This window comes from Mya arenaria, chromosome 14, assembly GCF_026914265.1.
Source record: "Mya arenaria isolate MELC-2E11 chromosome 14, ASM2691426v1".
In the NCBI taxonomy this organism is placed as follows: Eukaryota; Metazoa; Mollusca; class Bivalvia; order Myida; family Myidae; genus Mya; species Mya arenaria.
This window is the reverse complement of record NC_069135.1, coordinates 44,265,084-44,287,238: the sequence shown is the minus strand read 5'-3', so window position 1 is coordinate 44,287,238 and position 22,155 is coordinate 44,265,084. Positions and strand designations below refer to the sequence as shown.

The 22,155-nt window shown below is 38.1% G+C and overlaps 1 protein-coding gene across 1 annotated transcript in view; it reads right to left on the bottom strand.

Annotated features, from left to right (window-relative positions):
* The window catches only part of LOC128216763 (dedicator of cytokinesis protein 4-like), a 189,359-nt gene that overhangs the window by 130,871 nt on the left and 36,333 nt on the right, over positions 1 to 22,155 (bottom strand). The window contains 10 exon segments of the mRNA XM_052923421.1: positions 2,560 to 2,685; positions 2,872 to 2,971; positions 2,973 to 2,997; positions 3,191 to 3,260; positions 6,097 to 6,165; positions 7,226 to 7,286; positions 9,074 to 9,155; positions 10,156 to 10,334; positions 12,254 to 12,374; positions 21,464 to 21,618. Of these exon segments, the coding sequence (XP_052779381.1) occupies positions 2,560 to 2,685; positions 2,872 to 2,971; positions 2,973 to 2,997; positions 3,191 to 3,260; positions 6,097 to 6,165; positions 7,226 to 7,286; positions 9,074 to 9,155; positions 10,156 to 10,334; positions 12,254 to 12,374; positions 21,464 to 21,618 (988 nt within the window).

The following is a 22,155-nucleotide window of genomic DNA, read 5'->3' as shown; positions in this document are numbered from 1 at the left end:
TGTTCTTAGTTCTTTAGTTAGAACTAGAAAAGTAGTAATGCAACATAACCAGGTTTTTAATATGGGCAACCAGAAATTATAGCCTATTATTTTCTTATTAGTTGGGAAAAAGTTGCAGACTAAAGTAATGGGGCGAAAAGCATTTTTCTATTTTTAGAAACAGTGACCTTGACCTCCAATCAATTCCAGCTTTAAAGGGGTTTCAGTACCTGAAAAGTATGTATTCTGGCAGTTTTTGACCCTGACTAAATGTTTTTATTTGTGATGATGCCACAGACCTATTATAGGTCCATGTTTGTGCCATATCAAAAAATTCTGCACATAATAAGTTTAACACAGTTTTTCCTTTTGTTTGCTGTGTATAAACCAGGAAAGAAAAGTGTGCCCTGGTTTGGGATTCGAACCCACAACCATGGGAGGACTAGCATGGCCATCTAATAAAAGGATTTAGACTCATCGGATTTGGTCCGAAATGGTGTTTGAAAGTCATTTTTGGACCAAATTAATCTAGATAACTTGTGTTATGATTGTGAACAGTGTGATTGTTGTGAACAGTGTTATGATTGTGAACAGTGTTATGATTGTGAACAGTGTGATGGTTGTGAACAGTGTTATGATTGTGAACAGTGTTATGATTGTGAACAGTGTGATGGTTGTGAACAGTGTGATGGTTGTGAACATTGGTATGGTTGTGAACATTATTATGGTTGTGAACAGTGTTATGGTTATGAACATTGTTATGGTTGTGAACATTGTTATGGTTGTGTACAGTGTTATGATTGTGAACAGTGTTATGGTTGTGAACAGTGTTATGGTTGTGAACCGTATCTAGTTAGTAATAACTATCATGTAATAATTTAAATAAAACTTAATAATAGTGATCAATAGAGAACTGCTGTTAAATTTTAATGATGTGAACACCTTTTAGGAAGTTATTGTTCAGTGATTTGAAGAAAACTATTGTTTAATACAGCACTGATAAGATTCAACTCTGTTTTGTGTCTTAAGTGTTAAATTTTCAATAAGTAGGTTATTAACAAATGTGTCATTTTCATCCAAAATATAAAACAAGATTTTGAAATCTTAGTTTTAGACTGGGATTGGCATTTTTTTACCAGGACGTGCAGTTATGGTCAGAAATGGGCAGTTTTTAAGGGGCAGTTTTGGTCTATGATTGGCAGTTTTAAACTGGGATAGGCAGTTTTGGACTGGGATTGGGCAGTTTGAACCGGACAGGCAGTTTCAGACTTAATAAGGCAGTTTTTGACTGAAACTAACAGGTTTTAAGTGTGATTGATTTTTCAAACTTGTATTGGCAGTTTTGGACTAGGAGTGACAGATATGGGCAGGTTTTATGAGGCAGTTTTGGATAGGCACATGCGTTTTTTAACTAGGACAGACAGATATGGACTGAGAGTTTTTAAGAGGCCGTTTTGGTGTGGAATTGCAGTTTTAGAATAGGGCAGGCAGTTTTAGACTGAGATTGGCAGTTTGGGACCCTGATGAGCAGTTTTAGACTGAAATAGGCAGTTTTAGACTGGATCGGCAGTTTTGAACTAAGATTGGTATTTTTGAACTGCAACAGGAAGTTTAGACTGGGATAGGCAGTTCTGGACATTGATAGGCAGTTTTAGAAAGAGACCGGCAATTTTGGGCTGTGATAGGCAGTTTGGGACAGTTTTGACTTGAAAGGGCTGTTTTAAACTTAAACAGGCAGTTTTAGTCTGGAATAAACAGTTTTTGACAGTTTTAATCTTGAATTGGTGATTTTTGACTGGGACAGGCAATTTTAGACTGGGATATGGCAGTTTTGGACTGGGATTGGAAGGTTTGGACTTAGACTGGCAGATCAGGACAGGAACAGTTTGGGACTGGAATGGGCAGTTTTGGATTGGTATAGACAGTTTTAGACTTGGAAAGGCAGTCTCAAACTGGTATAGACAGTTTTAGACTAGGAAAGGCAGTCTCAAACTGGTATAGGCAGTTTTAGACTAGGAAAGGCAGTCTCAAACTGGTATAGGCAGTTTTAGACTAGGAAAGGCAGTCTCAAACTGGTATAGGCAGTTTTAGACTTGGAAAGGCAGTCTCAAACTGGTATAGGCAGTTTTAGACTAGGAAAGGCAGTCTCAAACTGGTATAGGCAGTTTTAGACTAGGAAAGGCAGTCTCAAACTGGTATAGGCAGTTTTAGACTAGGAAAGGCAGTCTCAAACTGGTATAGGCAGTTTTAGACTTGGAAAGGCAGTCTCAAACTGGTATAGGCAGTTTTAGACTAGGAAAGGCAGTCTCAAACTGGTATAGGCAGTTTTAGACTAGGAAAGGCAGTCTCAAACTGGTATAGGCAGTTTTGGAATGGGATTTGCAGATTTGGACTGGGATAGTCAAATCTGGACAGGGACTTGCAGATTTGGACAAGATGTTTTGGAAAAACTGAATAGATTAAGTAGTTTTGGACTAGAACTGCAGTTTAGGACTGGGACAGGCAAAGATAAGCGTCAATTCTTTTGGTTCTCTCAATAACGAAAAAGCAGCTAAAAAAATAGAAAAGGGGTTTGAGTACCTGGGGAGATAACATCGGAAAAGCCTATCTTCTGTATGTGAGCCACCCCTCGCCCGAACAACAGTGGGTTCTCCTTCTTGATGGAAGCAAGGTCCCCATGCAACACCTGCACTGACACCGTCAGCGCTTCAAAAAACAAAGGTATATGTTCTGTCTACATGTTAAACATCATAACATAGCATGAAACTTAGCAACTCTTACTCAAGCATAAACTACTATGATGTGATTACTTTGAATAATGTCCTTTATAGGTGCATAAAACCACATGTACATTGTATTGATAGATTAATAGTAAACACTTTTAAGTCCTACTTAGCCCAAGTTTGCTAGAAGCAGCCTGACTGGTAGGCAGGCTATTGTTCGCATTGCCAGCTTGCAGTTTTGATATCAGCAACTCGTGGTAGTTTATAAAGATTCTCACTGCTGGTATCAGCAAAACTGAAATTATTACAGAAAGTTGTTTACATTAGGTCAAAGAGAAATCTACAATGGCATGGTCTTTGTTTAATAGTATTCTTGTCTTTGGATAAAGGAGATGGTAAACTTTAGTGTTTGAATCTTCATTATTGATGACACATTATGATAAATGTATTGGATAATTGTCTACTTCTTACACACTTTATTCCCTTACTTTTGAACTTTAATCTGGTATTCCCATTCTTTGAAGCCAGAGGGCAGCTTTGAAATGTTGAAACTCACAACTGTTCAAGTAAGCAAAACAAACCCTGATTATTTACAGATTTATATACCACATATTTCTTCTACATAAGCATTTTAACAATTTCTTAACAATTTAAAACATATGAGCTGAAAACATCTCTTATTTTTTCGACTAAATAGGAGATTGATATTTAAAGTAGAATAGGAAATGTTGTATAAAATTTGTATAAAATAAACATATAAAGGAAATGCTTTTCAGTGAAATATGGAGTTTAATCAGGGAAATAACAACAGTGAAAATATCAACTTTACAAACTACTCTTAAAATTAAATGTAGTGTCTTCCCTTTAATCAGACAGAGAACCTCACTTTAAAACAGGTAATGATGTCAAAAATATTAATTTGATATTTAAAGAAAAGTTCATCAATAAAAATACCAAAAAAATCTAAAACAAAAAGCATAAAGGCTTCTGATTTTTTTTTAATTCAATGTAATATCGTATTTATTTTATGGTTTCCATTGGTCAATAGAGATGAAATAAAAAATATATTTTTTAAACAGTAGAATAACATTTTGATACTATTTACTTTTTGAAAGGACTGGGACACAAATTAAACAACGTTGTTTCTGTAATTTCATAAATTATGTTATGTTTGCAAACAAATTGGCACCCTTTTCTAAAAAACCAATAAACTGAAATTTATCATCCTTTTAGGTACAGTCGAAACTCGATGGCTCGATATTCTAGGGACCGGCCAAAATACTTCGAGCATCGAGAATATCGAGGCTTACAGAATGTTATTTTTTATTTATTACAAAGTCTTATTTACCTTGTTTGTTATTGGCTACGTTATCTCCGCAAGAGAAGAGAAGAGTATTTATTGGACATAGTTACGTATCGTAAAGTTCGTTACAAGACTTATTCGATACTTAGAAAATATCATTTGATTTTTTTTATTTATTATAAATATTTATACATTTATGCGAAAACAACAAACAAGCAATTGTAAACAGTGGGTAACACAAACATAGCTTATAAGTTATATCAAAATGCATAGAAATTTATTGATGGATAACAATAAGAGACAGAATTTAAAGTGATGGCATGATTATTCAAACTGTTTAACCATTTAAATTTGATAATAATTATAATACTATTCAAGCAACTTTAATTGATTAGCGCCTTGTGCTAAATAAAGCGAAGCAAACAAATCAAGGTGTGAGATTCTTAACTGAACCCGCGAAAATGATATCGACCCAAGCAAACAAAACAAAGTGTGAAATTCTTGTTTGGGACCGCGAAAATGACTTCGAGCGAGGAGAAATATCGACCCTCAAGATATCGTGCCATCTGATCGAATTTTATATGAACAAAGAGTAAAAAATAATCGGTCCTTTTAATATGGTTCGACCAATCGAGGATATCAAGCCATGAGATATCGGGCCAACGAGTTTCGACTGTATATATTTAAATGAAAAAGAATGTTTGTTTCAGTGTTACTTAAGGTTGCAATCTATTTTACCTCATGAACACAAAAAGTAAATATATACAGCTTTTAGTGCTCACTCAGTGAAATATATTACAATCTTACACTGAAACAAACAATTATCCTCTATTTATTTCACTATATCATAGAAAATCTATACTTTTGCTTGTGGCTTTGTCACTCGTAAATATTATGTTTTTTCTATGAAATTAAGAAATAGAATATGATCTTTCACTGAAATAAACAAATATCCTTAAGACACATAAATGCTGCACTCTCACAGATTTACCGTTTTCACAACTTTTTTGCCTTGGAAAGAGCAAATTTTTGCGTAAATATCTGCAAACCAATGATAAAAGAAAGCTGACAAAAGATCAGAGTGCAGAGTTTTTTATTTCCATTCAAAAATTAATGTTTTATGGCTTAAACCATTACTAACGGTTTAAGACAAATGCATGAAACTTAATGTTTTTGAACATAGAAATAAGCATCTGCGATCTAATTTTTTGTCAGCAGTCTTATATAACTTGTTTCCATGCTCTGTCTTACCCAAAAATTGGCTTGTTCAAAGACAAAAATAAAAAAAGTTGTCAAAACATTCAATCTGTGAGAGTGCAGCTTTAAATACAATAGTCGAAACTCGATGGCTCGATATTTCAGGGACCAGCCAAAATACTTTGAGCCTCGAGAGTATCGAGCCAAGCGGGATTGCTTACAGAATGTTATTTTTTATTCGTAACAAAAAGTATTGTTTACCTTGTTTGTTATTGGCTATGCTATCTCCGTAACATGACATATTCTTTACTTAGAAAATATCATTTAATTTTTTATTTATTATAATAATACATTTATGCGAAAACAACAAACAAGCAATTGTAAACAGTGGGTAACACAAACATAGCTTATAAGTTATATCTAAATGCATAGAAATTTATAGATATGGATAACAATTAGAGACAGAACTTAAAGTGATGGCATGTTTATTCAAACTGTTAAACCATTTAAATTTGATAATACTTATAATACCAGTCAAGCAATTTTAATCACCTTGTGCTTAATGAATCCAAGCAAACAAATCAAGGTGTGAGATTCTTAACTGAATTTGCGAAAATGACATCGACCCAAGCAAACAAAACAAAGTGTGAAATTCTTACTTGGGACCGCGAAAATGACTTCTAGCGTGGAGAAATAACGACCCTCAAGATATTGAGCCATCCGATCGAATTTTATATGAACAAAGAGTAAAAAATAATTGGTCCTTTTAATATGGTTCGAGCCAACGAGGATATCGAGCCATGAGATATCGAGCCAACGAGTTTCGACTGTATAAGCCTCTGTTTGAAACTGTTCATCAACAGCACCAATAAGCTGGATTTAGCATTCACTCACCACCAACTCCCCAGGGCCTCTTAAAGCAGTTCTTGCAGCCCCGTCTTGTGTTCTCTTGTAACATCTTGCCTGTAATACAATACACCCATAGTTTGGGGCTCTTATATTATTCATTAAAGTGAGGTACAACACAATCACACATTTCAATTTTTATAAGCAAGATATACAAATATAAAAAACATATTCAGTGTTTGTGAGCTAAATGTATGGAACAGACTCACATATTTCGTATATTTGAGCAACACAGTTGGATCAGACTCATCTGTTCTGTATATGTGAGCAACAAGGACGTTATAACAAAGCTGGATCAGACTCACCTATTTAGTATATGTGAGCAACTAGACCGGATCAGACTCACCTATTCAGTATATGTGAGCAGCTAGACCAGATCACACTCACCTATTCAGTATATGTGAGCAACTAGACCAGATCAGGCTCACCTATTCAGTATATGTGAGCAACAAGGCTGGATCAGACTCACCTATTCTGTTTATTTGAGCAACACAGTTTGATCAGACTCACCTTTTCAGTATATGTGAGCAACAAGGCTGGATCAGACACACCTATTCAGTATATGTGAGCAACAAAGCTGGATCAGACTCACCTTTTCAGTATATGTGAGCAACAGGCTGGATCAGACTCACCTATTCAGTATATAAGAGCAACAAGGCTGGATCAGACTCACCTATTCAGTATATGTGAGCAACAAGGCTGGATCAGACTCACCTTTTCAGTATATGTGAGCAACAAGGCTGGATCAGACTCACCTATTCAGTATATGTGAGCAACAAGGCTGGATCAGACTCACCTTTTCAGTATAAGTGAGCAACAAGGCTGGATCAGACTCACCTATTCAGTATATGTGAGCAACAAGGCTGTATCAGACTTAACTATTCTATAGATATGAGCAACAAAGTCAGACTCGTCTATTCAGTATAATTATGTGAGTAACTTGACTGGATCAGACTCAACTATTCAGTATATGTGAGCAACAAGGCTGTTTCAAACTCAACTATTCTGTTAATGTGAGCAGCAATGGTGGATAAGACTCACAGTTTCACCAATTCTATTCAGCTGGATCAGACTTACCCATTTTGTTTATTTAGGCAAAAGGCTGGATCAGACTCACCTATTCTGTATATGTGAGCAACAAGGTAAAGCTCTTTTTCCAGCTCATCACTAGTGAGATCCTACAAGAATAGCATCAACATGATCAAAACCACAAAATGAAAGCAGTATTTGCAGCCATTGGTGGCGCTTGTCTGCGATGCTGCACCAACACCTGATATTTCAATTTTTATCATCAGGATGGCTTTATTGTTTTTTCCTAGCCATGCTCTAATTCTAAAGTGTTCGGATTTGGTCAATTAGCCAGTACATATGTTTTGGGGTTGAGGAATTGTACCTGAAGCCCAAATAAAGATATCACGTTTATTGCTATAAATTTCTTCTTAACATCAGAAATGTCAATAATTTTCGGCAAAAGTAAAATAAATAAATAGAAGGTTCTGTGTATCTTTGACAATCCAACCATCTGGGAAAATTCAGCAAACTGGGTACATAATGCTTTTTTAATCATTAAAATTTCTTTTTTGGTGGTAAAACTTCATGAAAGTATTCAAAATTTCGACATTTTTATGCCTTTGAATAGTTAAAACACTGATATATGTTTTTATAAAGAAATGATAGCCAGATGGCTAAAACAAAAAACGTTTTCATTGCCTAAATATGGATTAAGTTATATCAGCAGTAAAAAAATAAGGTACAGTTAGCCTCAGCAGAAGACAACAAATAGAAGAAGTTTATTATGTTAAAGTTTCGAAACTGTATGATAGTTTAAAATGTTCACTTATATGATTTTGTATTAAAAAAAACACAATAGAAATGCCTCCAGTGAAGTGTCATCATTGTGCACTGTTGATGTGTGAAGGTGTGGAAAACTCCCTCTGCATTAGGGCCGCTGCCTTACTACCAATAGTACAAACTGTTACATTGACAGTGTTATTGTCCCATTATACCACGTGTTGAAGAACTTAACATTTAATATATACCTTGATGTTTTATGTATTACATATATCCTATGAATTTATGTTATTTTATTTTCATATTAATAAATATGTAATATGTGAAAAAAAATGTACTTGCATAGATCTAAAATAATTTTGATAACTTGCTAACTTGTGTAACTTTTTTGAACAAATCCCCTGGAATGGTCTCTAGAAAAAAGACATGTATGAAAGTGAAAGTATATGTTAAATTAAGTGAACTTAAATGTAAATCCATAGAACTGAATAGTTAATGCATGATAATAATTCACTGTCAGTCCCTCACTTGAATAAAAGGATAACAAAAAGAACTAGTTCAAGTTAAAACACCATAATCTGAGGAAATCCAAACGAAATGAAATTTTCACTGATAAATTGTCAAATTCTATATTACTAGAAAATAGATATTACAATAATAGCTGAACTATCGTTCTTCCTCAATTTCCAGAGTAGTTGTATATAACTTTATTCATTTTGTCATTATCCGGTTGAACTTGTATATAACTTTATTCATTTCGTCATTATCCGGTTGAACAGTTGTTAATTGGGAGTCCATGCTTTTTCTAGTCAGATAGAATAAGTCCCCTTTTTAACTAGACAAAAGATATTTAAGCGGAAATTGAAAATAAAATTAAAAGATAGATATAGAATGCAGATTCAGCCCTAGAGTACACAGAACCCATTCTTCAATTAATTGATAGCTTGTCACCAATTGTTGACTTTAGCCTGCGGCAACAATTAAGGGACAATCGCATATAACATGACAGGAAACATATCTGATATGCAGGAACAACGATTTTCAGCAAATGATTTAATTTGACAGTCACTTTGATGACAGTACAACATATTAAGATATCTAACAGCTAATGTATATTGAAATACTGTACTAAGTCTATGGTTCTGTAACTCAAAACTTAGATACTCCCACCTACCGTAAACAGGCCAAAGTAGTTGTCCACCTTGTCAGCATCTTCAGGCATTCCAAGCTTTGTGTACTTGACCATAAACTGCTCACTGAATAAAAACACATCTATTCTAACTAGTAATCACTTTTGTCCATTAATATTGCTGCATTTTAACAGTTTCAATTTGTCATGAAAAGTGGCTTAAATACAAGCCATTTGCATTTTAAAATACATGTTTCAAAATCTATTGAAATGATACACAGTCATGTACATAATTTACAGCAATAAGACAGTATTAGTAAAACATGTATGCATCCTCCTGAAAGAGTGAACAAGTTAAAGGGATATTACAAAGTCATGATTATGAGAAAGTAGTACAGACACATAAATACACAAGTAACTGCTTTATGGTCTGACAAAGTAATGGTAACCAATATGCATTTTATGATATGACAAAGGTCAACTTTCAGGAAAAACATTTTAGTTACTTATTATTGTATCTTTTTTAAATACTTGTTTTGAAATATGGCCATGACTGTGGACAGACTGTTGACCTTGACCTTTGATCTGTTGATATATAGTTAATAAGGGTGTACAGTAGGGATATATAGGTCGACCTCCCCATCAAGTTTGAGGAGTGTAGGTTCAAGTTTTATCTTTACATTGATCGGCTCAAGGGTAACTCTGCCTAATCTTTACCTAGTTTCTGGACCTTAACCCCATGCATAACTCTAGTTATCAATCATACAAGCTTTTGGCTTAAATGTCACCACAATCATGACCTTTGACCTACTTATTTCAAAATCATGACCAACCCCTTTACCAAGTTAAAGGACCATAGGCCCAAGCATAATTTAGTTATCAATCAGACATGCTTTTAGTGTCAAGGTCAGCACTTCTCCTTAACATTGTCAAAATGTGTAGAAAGTTTTACAGTCAGTATCTGAATAACATATGAATCAATGGAGAAAAGTACACTTGTCGCAATGTCCCAGGGTAGATGGACGGGACAAGGTGATTCCTATATAGCCCACACCACTACATGGTTGGGGGAAAATAATACTGAAAGCCACCTGAATGCGTAGCATGTTTGAAATGACTATACTTACGTAAGACAGACCAGTTTGTTATCTTTGTACTGGTAGAGGGACAGCATGGTTTCAGTTGGATCACCAACATTACAGCCAAAGTTCTTAAAGCTAACTAACAAATGGTGTGAAATGTTCCCCAATTCTGCAATTGTCTCCCCTTTACTGGACTTCGTTGACTTCCTGGCTCTGCTCTTTGGCTAAAAAAAAAAATGCTATCAGTTAAAAATTGCAACAATAAGCTTTAAAGCGGCAATATCATTATGATTTAAAACCATGAACAACTAAATAACAATAACATAATTGTTCTTCGAATTCAGCCTATCTAAAATAGACTAGGGTGTACTTAGGACTGATCTTGGTCTAAAATTATGATAATAAATCAAAGTGATAAAAGCACTAGGGTTTTTGCATTTGCATGTACATGCAAGGGTGGTATTCCCTGTTCATGTTTCTGCATCCGTAGTCCACATCTTTGCTACACATGCATGTTTCAAAACAAACTGATTCCCTGTGTTTCCAAGGCATAGACCATACCATAGTTTACAAATGCAGACAGCAGACCATGAAAGTGAGCATTTTGAGTATCAGCCTATATAGTCACTCATTTCAATTTCAGTCAAAGGAAATAGATATATAGCAAATGCATGTCAGTTAAATATATTGAGTATATGATAAGCATTACAAGTGCCTACTTTGCATAATCCAGGCAATCTGATAAAAAAAAACATTGAAATAAATGTGCGTCCTATATATCCTAGCATCCTATACACAGTTATATATGATACACTATGTGTTTTTTGCAGCTTTTCTTTACCACAGTCATTATCTGTTTAATCTATTTTTCATGATACCCCGCAATAAGCATATTGCATGATGCGTTCATCACTTTAATTTGGCCTTTGACCCACCTGGTCTCTAAACTTCGAGTCAATGCTGAGGTGCTAATTAACGGTAATTAAAGTAGCTGTTTTCTATTTTCTGAAGGCTATTTTTTGTCCTCGTCCTACAAATATAATTCTAGCTAGTTTCATTAAATTCCAACGAACTTGACCAGTAATCTACAAATCACTTGGATCATTCTCAAACAAAGTTTGACCCCTGAAAATTATGCTTTGCAACTGTGAGAGTTTTCAGACACACTTGTCACCTTATTCGCATAATCTAAATTTGGAATGCCCTTGATAAACTTGCATGAATGTAAATATTATTAAGTATTATATTGAATACAATGTAGTGTATATGTGTATGATAATTATTATTGGTTGTTAAAGATAGCTTGTGAAAATTATGGGGAATTTTCCTCAGAAAACGACGCAAGAAAGCCTTCAACCATGCGCTTTGAACTTTGAACGTAAGTTTGACCCCGGTCAATTTCAATCATGATTTTTCTAACATCTTTAAATTGTAACATACAAAACAAATCACAATTATCAAACACTTTATGCCATGATTACTATTAAATCAAAAACGTAAGTTAATGTTGTTTTTTGTTAGTTTTGACACTTACATAAATGAACAATGGCCTCTGGTCTTCCAACAAAGATGACTTTGTGTGAAAAACAAACAGAGCTACTGGTGCAAACTTTTTCTAAAGGTTTGAAAGCCCTTTCACAGGTATATTTTAGTATCAATAAACTTATTTCCAGCGACCATATTAAGATAATTAAAACAAAACCAGCAAATGGAATAAACCCTTTCAAGAGTGGGGGATGAGATTGTGCGGTGTAAGCCACTCTATGAACAGGTCTAATTTATTATCTTGTGTTTTTCACAATGCTGTGAAAACGTAAAAAAGAAAAGAAAACAAAACGTAGAACCAGCAAGTTCAGTGAGTTTTTTAAATCACAAATAATTCAGCCTCAAAACCTATGGTATAACTGTGCTTCGATTCACTGTCAGAGAAAGAAAATAGTTACAGAGTAGTCACTTTAAAATTGTTGTAATTTGCCCTTGATAGCATTTGATGGTGGACAATTTACGAATGCATAATATTGATGGATATCATTAACATTTTTGTGCATACCTCAATTGACCAACTACACCTGTACTACAGGCTGCCTACCTAGTTACCCTGAACTATTTCTACACTGTGATATCTGGATTGTAGGCTGTCTACCTTGTCATCCTGAGCTATTTCAGCACTGTTCACATGTACTCGGTACAGCTGGACGATACTGGTTCTGTCCACATCCACCTGCTCACCATTGATTCGGGGAACCAGATCCATTCCAAGTTTCCTGGAAATTGATTTGTGACAATGTTTATCATTGAAGCAAGACAAAAGCTTTAAATATAACTTATAAATATTCGGTACATAATGCCAAATCACATTTTCTGTTATCCTACAAAAGGGTTTTAAAGATAAAAAATCAAAAGGCACAAAACTCTCCTAAAATGGATGCAGAACAAAATCCTTCCTTTTTGATACCTAATTCTTTTTAAATGTATGGAGAAAATGGTGTAAAAGGAATTTGACTTTCAAGATTTTTATATTTAAGATGTTCTAAAAAAGATAAAAAAAGGTCCAACTTTCGGTTGTCAATTTGTGAAGCACAAAACCTTCCTGTACATGAAGCCTCGTCATATTTTAAAGTTTGAAGCAAATCTGTCAAAATGGTAAAAATTTAAAACCCCTTTATCAAGGAAAAAAGGGCAATAATTCTGGTCCAAATGGATGCATCTCAAAATTATCATCTGCACATATTTGGTCAACTGTGAAAGTTAGTTGTATGGTAAATTCAATGAAAATTGTTTTTCACTACAGTAAAACAAAAAAGATGACATGCAGATAAAAAATAAATCCATCCTCAATAATCATCTGCACATGATGCCTGATCATCTGTGAAACTTTGAAGTAAATTTATAAAATGGTGTAAGGTGAGCTAGACAGCTTGTTGAATTATCCCGACAACTGGGACCCCAGAACAGATCATGAACCTTGCAGGGACCCAGTACATATCGTGAACCTTACAGGGACCCAGTACAGATCATGAACCTTGCAGGGACCCAGTACAGATCATGAACCTTACAGGGACCCAGTACAGATCATGAACCTTGCAGGGACCCAGTACAGATCATAAACCTTGCATGGACCCAGTACAGATCATAAACCTTACAGGGACCCAGTACAGATCATGAACCTTGCAGGGACCCAGTACATATCATGAACCTTACAGGGACCCAGTACAGATCATGAACCTTGCAGGGACCCAGTACAGATCATGAACCTTACCCGGGACCCAGTACAGATCATGAACCTTACAGGGACTTACAGGAACCCAGTACAGATCATGAAACTTCAGGGACCCAGTACAGATCATAAACCTTACAGGGACCCAGTACAGATCATGAACCTTACAGGGACCCAGTACAGATCATGAACCTTCAGGGACCCAGTACAGATCATAAACCTTACAGGGACCCAGTACAGATCATAAACCTTACAGGGACCCAGTACAGTTCATGAACCTTACAGGGACCCAGTACAGATCATGAACCTTACAGGTACCAAGTACAGATCATGAACCTTCAGGGACCCAGTACAGATCATAAACCTTACAGGGACCCAATACAGATCATAAACCTTACAGGGACCCAGTACAGTTCATGAACCTTACAGGGACCCAGTACAGATCACAAACCTTTTATGAACCCAGTACAGATCATGAACCTAACAGGGACCCAGAAAAGATAATGAACCTTACAGGGACCCAGTACAGATCATGAACCTAACAGGGATCCAGAACGGATAATGAACCTTACAGGGACCAAGTACAGATCATGAACCTAACAGGGACCCAGAACAGATCATGAACCTTAAAGGGACCCAGTATAGATCATGAACCTTTTATGAACCCAGTTCAGATCATGAACCTTACCCGGGACCCAGTACAGATCATGAACCTTACAGGGACCCAGTACAGATCATGAACCTAACAGGGACCCAGTACAGATCATGAACCTTACAGGCAACAACCCAGTACAGAACATGAACCTTTCAGGGACGCAGTACAGATCATGAACCTTACAGGAACCCAGTACAGATCATGAACCTTTCAGGGACCCAGTACAGACCATGAACCTTACAGGGACCCAGTACAGATCATGAACCTTACAGGGACCCAGTATTGATCTTGCACATGACAGGGCCATGCCTGGTATAAATACTTCAACCTACAGGGACAAAACACAGGAGCCTGGTATAGCTCCTGCATCTTACAGGGACAAACCTAGTACTGATCTTGCACCTTACATAAGTCTAGGCCGATACTGCATCTTACAGGCACTCGCCCGGTATAGCTCCTGCACCTTACAGGGACAAACCTAGTACTGATCCTGCACCTTACATAAGTCTAGACCGATACTGCATCTTACAGGCACTCGCCCGGTATAGCTCCTGCACCTTACAGAGACAAACCTAGTACTGATCCTGCACCTTACATAAGTCTAGACCGATACTGCATCTTACAGGCACATGCCCGGTATAGATCCTGTACCTTACATAAGTGTAGACCAATCCTGATCTTACAGGCACATGCCCGGTATAGATCCTGCACCTTACAGGGACAAACCTAGTACTGATACTGCACCTTAAATAAGTGTAGACCAATCCTGCATCTTACAGGCACATGCCGGGTATAGTTCCTGCACCTTACAGGGACAAACCTAGTACTGATCCTGCACCTTACATAAGTGTAGACCAATACTGCATCTTACAGGCACATGCCGGGTATAGTTCCTGCACCTTACAGGGACAAACCTAGTACTGATCCTGCACCTAACATAAGACTAGACCGATCCTGCATCTTACAGACACATGCCGGGTATAGATCCTGCACCTCACCGGGACAAACCTAGTACTGATCCTGCACCTAACACAAGAATAGACCGATACTGCATCTTACAGGCACATGCTGGGTATAGCTCCTGTACCTTACCGGGACAAACCTAGTACTGATCCTGCACCTAACATAAGACTAGACCGATCCTGCATCTTACAGGCACATGCCCGGTATAGATCCTGTACCTTACAGGGACAAACCTAGTACTGATCCTGCACCTTACATAAGTCTAGACCGATCCTGCATCTTACAGGCACATGCCCGGTATAGATCCTGCACCTTACAGGGACAAAACAAGTACTGATCCTGCACCTTACATAAGTCTAGACCGATACTGCATCTTACAGGCACATGCCCGGTATAGATCCTGCACCTTACCAGGACAAACCTAGTACTGATCCTGCACCTAACATAAGACTAGACCGATACTGCATCTTACAGGCACATGCCCGGTATAGATCCTGTACCTTACAGGGACAAACCTAGTACTGATCCTGCACCTAACATAAGACTAGACCGATACTGCATCTTACAGGCACATGCCCGGTATAGATCCTGTACCTTACAGGGACAAACCTAGTACTGATCCTGCACCTTACATAAGTCTAGACCGATACTGCATCTTACAGGCACATACCCGATATAGCTCCTGCACCTTACAGGGACAAACCTAGTACTGATCCTGCACCTTACATAAGTGTAGACCAATCCTGCATCTTACAGGCACATGCCCGGTATAGCTCCTGCACCTTACAGGGACAAACCTAGTACTGACCCTGCACCTTACATAAGTGTAGACCAATCCTGCATCTTACAGGCACATGCCCGCTATAGCTCCTGCACCTTACAGGGACAAACCTAGTACTGATCCTGCACCTTACATAAGTGTAGACCAATCCTGCATCTTACAGGCACATGCCCGGTATAGCTCCTGCACCTTACAGGGACAAACCTAGTACTGACCCTGCACCTTACATAAGTGTAGACCGATACTGCATCTTACAGGCACATGCCGGGTATAGTTCCTGCACCTTACAGGGACAAACCTAGTACTGATCCTGCACCTTACATAAGTGTAGACCGATACTGCATCTTACAGGCACATGCCCGGTATAGCTCCTGCACCTTACAGGGACAAACCTAGTACTGACCCTGCACCTTACATAAGTGTAGACCGATACTGCATCTTACAGGCACATGCCCGGTATAGCTCCTGCACCTTACAGGGACAAACCTAGTACTGACCCTGCACCTTACATAAGTGTAGACCAATACTGCATCTTACAGGCACATGCCAGGTATAGTTCCTGCACCTTACAGGGACAAACCTAGTACTGATCCTGCACCTAACATAAGACTAGACCGATCCTGCATCTTACAGACACATGCCGGGTATAGATCCTGCACCTCACCGAGACAAACCTAGTACTGATCCTGCACCTAACATAAGAATAGACCAATACTGCATCTTACAGGCACATGCCCGGTATAGCTCCTGTACCTTACCGGGACAAACCTAGTACTGATCCTGCACCTAACATAAGTCTAGACCGATCCTGCATCTTACAGGCACATGCCCGGTATAGATCCTGTACCTTACAGGGACAAACCTAGTACTGATCCTGCACCTAACATAAGACTAGACCGATCCTGCATCTTACAGGCACATGCCCGGTATAAATCCTGCACCTTACAGGGACAAAACAAGTACTGATCCTGCACCTTACATAAGTCTAGACCGATACTGCATCTTACAGGCACTCGCCCGGTATAGATCCTGCACCTTACAGGGACAAACCTAGTACTGATCCTGCACCTAACATAAGACTAGACCGATACTGCATCTTACAGGCACATGCCCGGTATAGATCCTGTACCTTACAGGGACAAACCTAGTACTGTACCTGCACCTAACATAAGACTAGACCGATACTGCATCTTACAGGCACTCGCCCGGTATAGATCCTGTACCTTACAGGGACAAACCTAGTACTGATCCTGCACCTTACATAAGACTAGACCGATACTGCATCTTACATGCATATGCCGGGTATAGCTCCTGTACCTTACAGGGACAAAACTAGTACTGATCCTGCACCTTGCATAAGACTAGACCGATCCTGCATCTTACATGCACATGCCCGATATAGCTCCTGTACCTTACAGGGACAAACCTAGTACTGATCCTGCACCTTACATAAGACTAGGCCAATCCTGCATCTTACATGCACATGCCGGGTATAGCTCCTGCACCTTACAGGGACAAACCTTGTACTGATCCTGCACCTTACATAAGTCTAGACCAATACTGCATCTTACAGGCACTCGCCCGGTATAGATCCTGCACTTTACAGGGACAAACCTAGTACTGATCCTGCACCTTGCATAAGTCTAGACCAATCCTGCATCTTTCACAGGGACAAGCCTGTTACAAATCCTGTATCTAACAGGGATAGGCCTGGTACCAACATTGTATCCTGCATCTTTCACAGGGACAAGACAGGTACCAATCCTGTATCAAACAGGGATGGGCCTGGTACCAATCCTGCATCTTTCATAGGGACAAACCTTGTACCAATCCTGCATCTTTCACAGGGACAAGCCAGGTACCAATCCTGTATTTAACAGGGATTTGCCTAGTACCTATCCTGCATCTTTCACAGGGACAAGCCTGCTACCAATCCTGTATCTACCAGGGATGGGCCTGGTACCTATCCTGCATCTTTCACAGGGACAAGCCTGGTACCAATCCTGTATCTACCAGGGATGGGCCTAGTACCTATCCTGCATCTTTCACAGGGTACCAATCCTGTATCTAACAGGGATTTGCCTAGTACCATTTCCTGCATCTTTCGCAGGGACAAGCCTGCTACCAATCCTGTATCTAACAATGATGGACCTGGTACCTATCCTGCATCTTTCACAGGGACAAGCCAGGTACCAATCCTGTATGTACCAGGGATGGGCCTGGTACAATGTACATATCCTGCATATTTCACAGGGACATACTGATCATGCATCTTGCAGGGACAAGCTTGGATCTAATCCTGCATCTTTCACAGTGACAAGCCTGGTACCAGTCCTGCATCTTTCACAGGGACAAGCCTGTTACAAATCCTGCATCTTTCACAGGGATGGGCCTGTTACAAATCCTGCATCTTTTACAGGGACAAGCCTGGTACCAATCCTCAATTTGCAGGGTCAAGCCTAGTAGCAACCCTGCATCTTTCACAGGGACAAGCCTGGTACCAATCCTGCATCTTTTACAGGGAAAAGCCTGGTACCAATCCTCAATTTGTAGGGTCAAGCCTAGTACCTATCCTGCATCTTTCACAGGGACAAACCTGGTACCAATCCTGTATCTTTCTCAGGGATGAGCCTATTACAAATCCTGCATCTTTCACAGGGACGAGCCTGGTACCAATCCTGTATCTTTCACAGGGACAAGCCTGGTACCAATCCTGCATCTTTCACAGGGACAAGCCAGGTACCCATCCTGCATGTTGCAGGGACAAGTCCGGTACCAATCCTGCATCTTTCACAGGGACAAGCCTGGTACCAATCCTGCACCTTAGAGGATAACCATGGTATCAATCATTCACCTTACATAGGGTTCTGCTGTGGCAATTGCCATTATTGAATTATTGCTTTATTGCAAAAAAAATTTGAAAAGTGGCAAGAATTTTTCAAATTTGCCAAATTTATGGCGCACTAAGCGGCCTACATGATAATCAATTCAGTCTCTGCAGAAACAAAGCCTACCACTGTTGTGACATATCTGATATGTCTAAATGGGTAATAAATTGGAAATTTATGACTTTATAAATGGATAAACAATGGCATCTTAAAATGATTATGGTTATTAATATCAAAAGCATGACAGTTTTCACCATTTAAGCCAAATCATTGTGCTAAAATTTAACATGTGCTATTTATACAATATAATTAACGTTATTGCAACAATGTGCTAATCAAGTGTTCTTATAAAATGTGCTATTCAACAAATAAAAATATATTCCTACTTCATTTATTTAACAGCGATGTGATCTTATGTCGATATCTGATGGCTCAAGCCCCCCCCCCCCCTTAATTTAAGTATACACACCCCATTTTGGTTCCAATTTGAAGCATTGAAGCAAGGACAGCCTTCTTAACAACCCAGTGCTTCACCCTATGCAAGAAATAGCTTCAGCCCTTTAGTTTCCAGGTCATTCACATCCCTCACTTTTTTCATTGTAGGTCCAAATTGTTTGTCTTATATCAACATATTTAAGTATGTTTTTAATGCAATCTAAGGCCCTTAAAATGCTTAAACCCCAGAGTTTTCAGGGAGCTTTGCCCCCTCTGAACCCTGACACAGATGCTGCCCTAGATTTGAAAGGGAGCCATAGACCCACTGGGAAAAATTGTTGATAATTTTTCAAAACCAAAAAGAAACCCTGCTTACAGGGACTAAGTACAAAACTTGCACATTACAGGGACAAGGTTTGTATCAATACTTCACATTCAGGGACAAGGTTTGTATCAATACTTCACATTCAGGGACAAGGTTTGTATCAATACTTCACATTCAGGGACAAGGTTTGTATCAATACTTCACATTCAGGGACAAGGTTTGTATCAATACTTCACATTCAGGGACAAGGTTTGTATCAATACTTCACATTCAGGGACAAGGTTTGTATCAATACTTCACATACAGGGACAAGGTTTGTATCAATACTTCACATTCAGGGACAAGGTTTGTATCAATACTTCACATACAGGGACAAGGTTTGTATCAATACTTCACATTCAGGGACAAGGTTTGTATCAATACTTCACATTCAGGGACAAGGTTTGTATCAATACTTCACATTCAGGGACAAGGTTTGTATCAATACTTCACATACAGGGACAAGGTTTGTATCAATACTTCACATTCAGGGACAAGGTTTGTATCAATACTTCACATTCAGGGACAAGGTTTGTATCAATACTTCACATACAGGGACAAGGTTTGTATCAATACTTCACATTACAGGGACAAGGTTTGTATCAATACTTCACATTCAGGGACAAGGTTTGTATCAATACTTCACATTACAGGGACAAGGTTTGTATCAATACTTCACATTCAGGGACAAGGTTTGTATCAATACTTCACATTACAGGGACAAGGTTTGTATCAATACTTCACATTCAGGGACAAGGTTTGTATCAATACTTCACATTCAGGGACAAGGTTTGTATCAATACTTCACATTCAGGGACAAGGTTTGTATCAATACTTCACATTCAGGGACAAGGTTTGTATCAATACTTCACATTCAGGGACAAGGTTTGTATCAATACTTCACATTACAGGGACAAGGTTTGTATCAATACTTCACATTCAGGGACAAGCCCAGTAAAAGCCCAATAACAACTATGAAAAGGTGTGTTACGAGGGGTGATCCAGAATTACGTGGACTTCTTTCATATTTTCTTTATTTTTTGTCTAAATCATTTAAAAATTCATGAATATTTTATTCAAAGTGTTCTGCATTGACGATAAGAATTTATTTCAGATCTGTAAATTTAATGACATCATACAAATATACTGTTCAAATTTCTGATGTCATTTTCGTTTAAAAGTCATTATTTTCTGAATTGCAAGCACAGTCTTGGATACATGGCGTCATCGGTCTTTGAAGAAGCGCAAAGGGTGATTAGGTTTTGCGTTGGATTGGGGAAAACACCGACACTGACTACTAAAATGAGCGCCAAAGCGAAAATGAAGCAACCTGTGTGACGTTTATTAGTAATCAACTGGCATCAACATGTTACAGAAAGGTCATATTCCATAGAAGACAATATGGGAAGAGGACGGAAAAAGACGAGAGGCACAATATTACTGATGTCGGTGAAGAACGTTATCGAAGGGCATCGCCGTTTGACAGTATGTGATGTAGCAAGCGTCATCGGGGCGGGGTACGGAAGTGTGCAAAGGATTTTAACGGATGGTTAAGGCATGCAAAAAGTTTGTGCAAGGTGGGTCCCTCGATTGTAACGTGAAAAAGAGAGAGAAAAACTTGTGCATGATTCAAAAACATTTCTGCGAAGATATGCACAGGTAGGTGAACAATTTATGAACCGGATCATTACTAACGATAAACCTGAAACACTAAATGTGCATAATGCGATATCCACGTGTTCCGAGAGTTGTATTTGAATGTTTATACACAGTTGAAAAATGAAAAGTGTGTCAATGTTGGTGAGGAATACTTCGAAACGTCATTGACCTCATTGGAATGCGCCAGTTGTGTTCAACCACATGTCGTTAATAGATTGTAATTCAGAGATTTTTTTATGTTTTGCTCTGAAAGTTTCAGGAATTATACCAGATATGATATATGTATCATATTTGAAGTTTCTATGTTCTATGTGCAATAATATTTGAATTATTAAAAAAGTCCGTATAATTCTTGATCAACCCTCGTACATGTACTGTTTAAGTGACTTACCCATTTCCCCAGTCAATGATACCAACAATATCACGTTTCATGTCAGCAAGATCTGCCCTAGTGTGGCGCCAGTTCAGCAACTCGCTACGTAATATAGTCAGCTCTTCAACATTGTGAAATATCTTCATTCTCAACAGCTGGCTTTGACGGGTGCTCTTAAAGTATCAAACACACCAACATTTTGCAATATCAAACATACCAACATCTTATAGTAACAAACACACCAATAACTTGTAGAAACAAACACACCAACACCTTGTATTAACAAACACACCAACATTTTGCAGTAACAAACACACCAACATCTTGCAGAAACAAACACACCAATAACTTGCAGTAACAAACACACCAACATCTTGCAGTAACAAACACACCAACATCTTGCAGAAACAAACACACCAACATCTTGTAATAACAAACACACCAATAACTTGTAGTAACAAACACACCAACATTTTGTAATAACAAACACACCAACATCTTGTAATAACAAACACACCAACATCTTGCAGTAACAAACACACCAACATTTTGTAATAACAAACACACCAACATCTTGTAGTAACAAACACACCAACATCTTGCAGAAACAAACACACCAACATCTTGCAGTAACAAACACACCAACATCTTGCAGTAACAAACACACCAACATTTTGTAATAACAAACACACCAACATCTTGTAGTAACA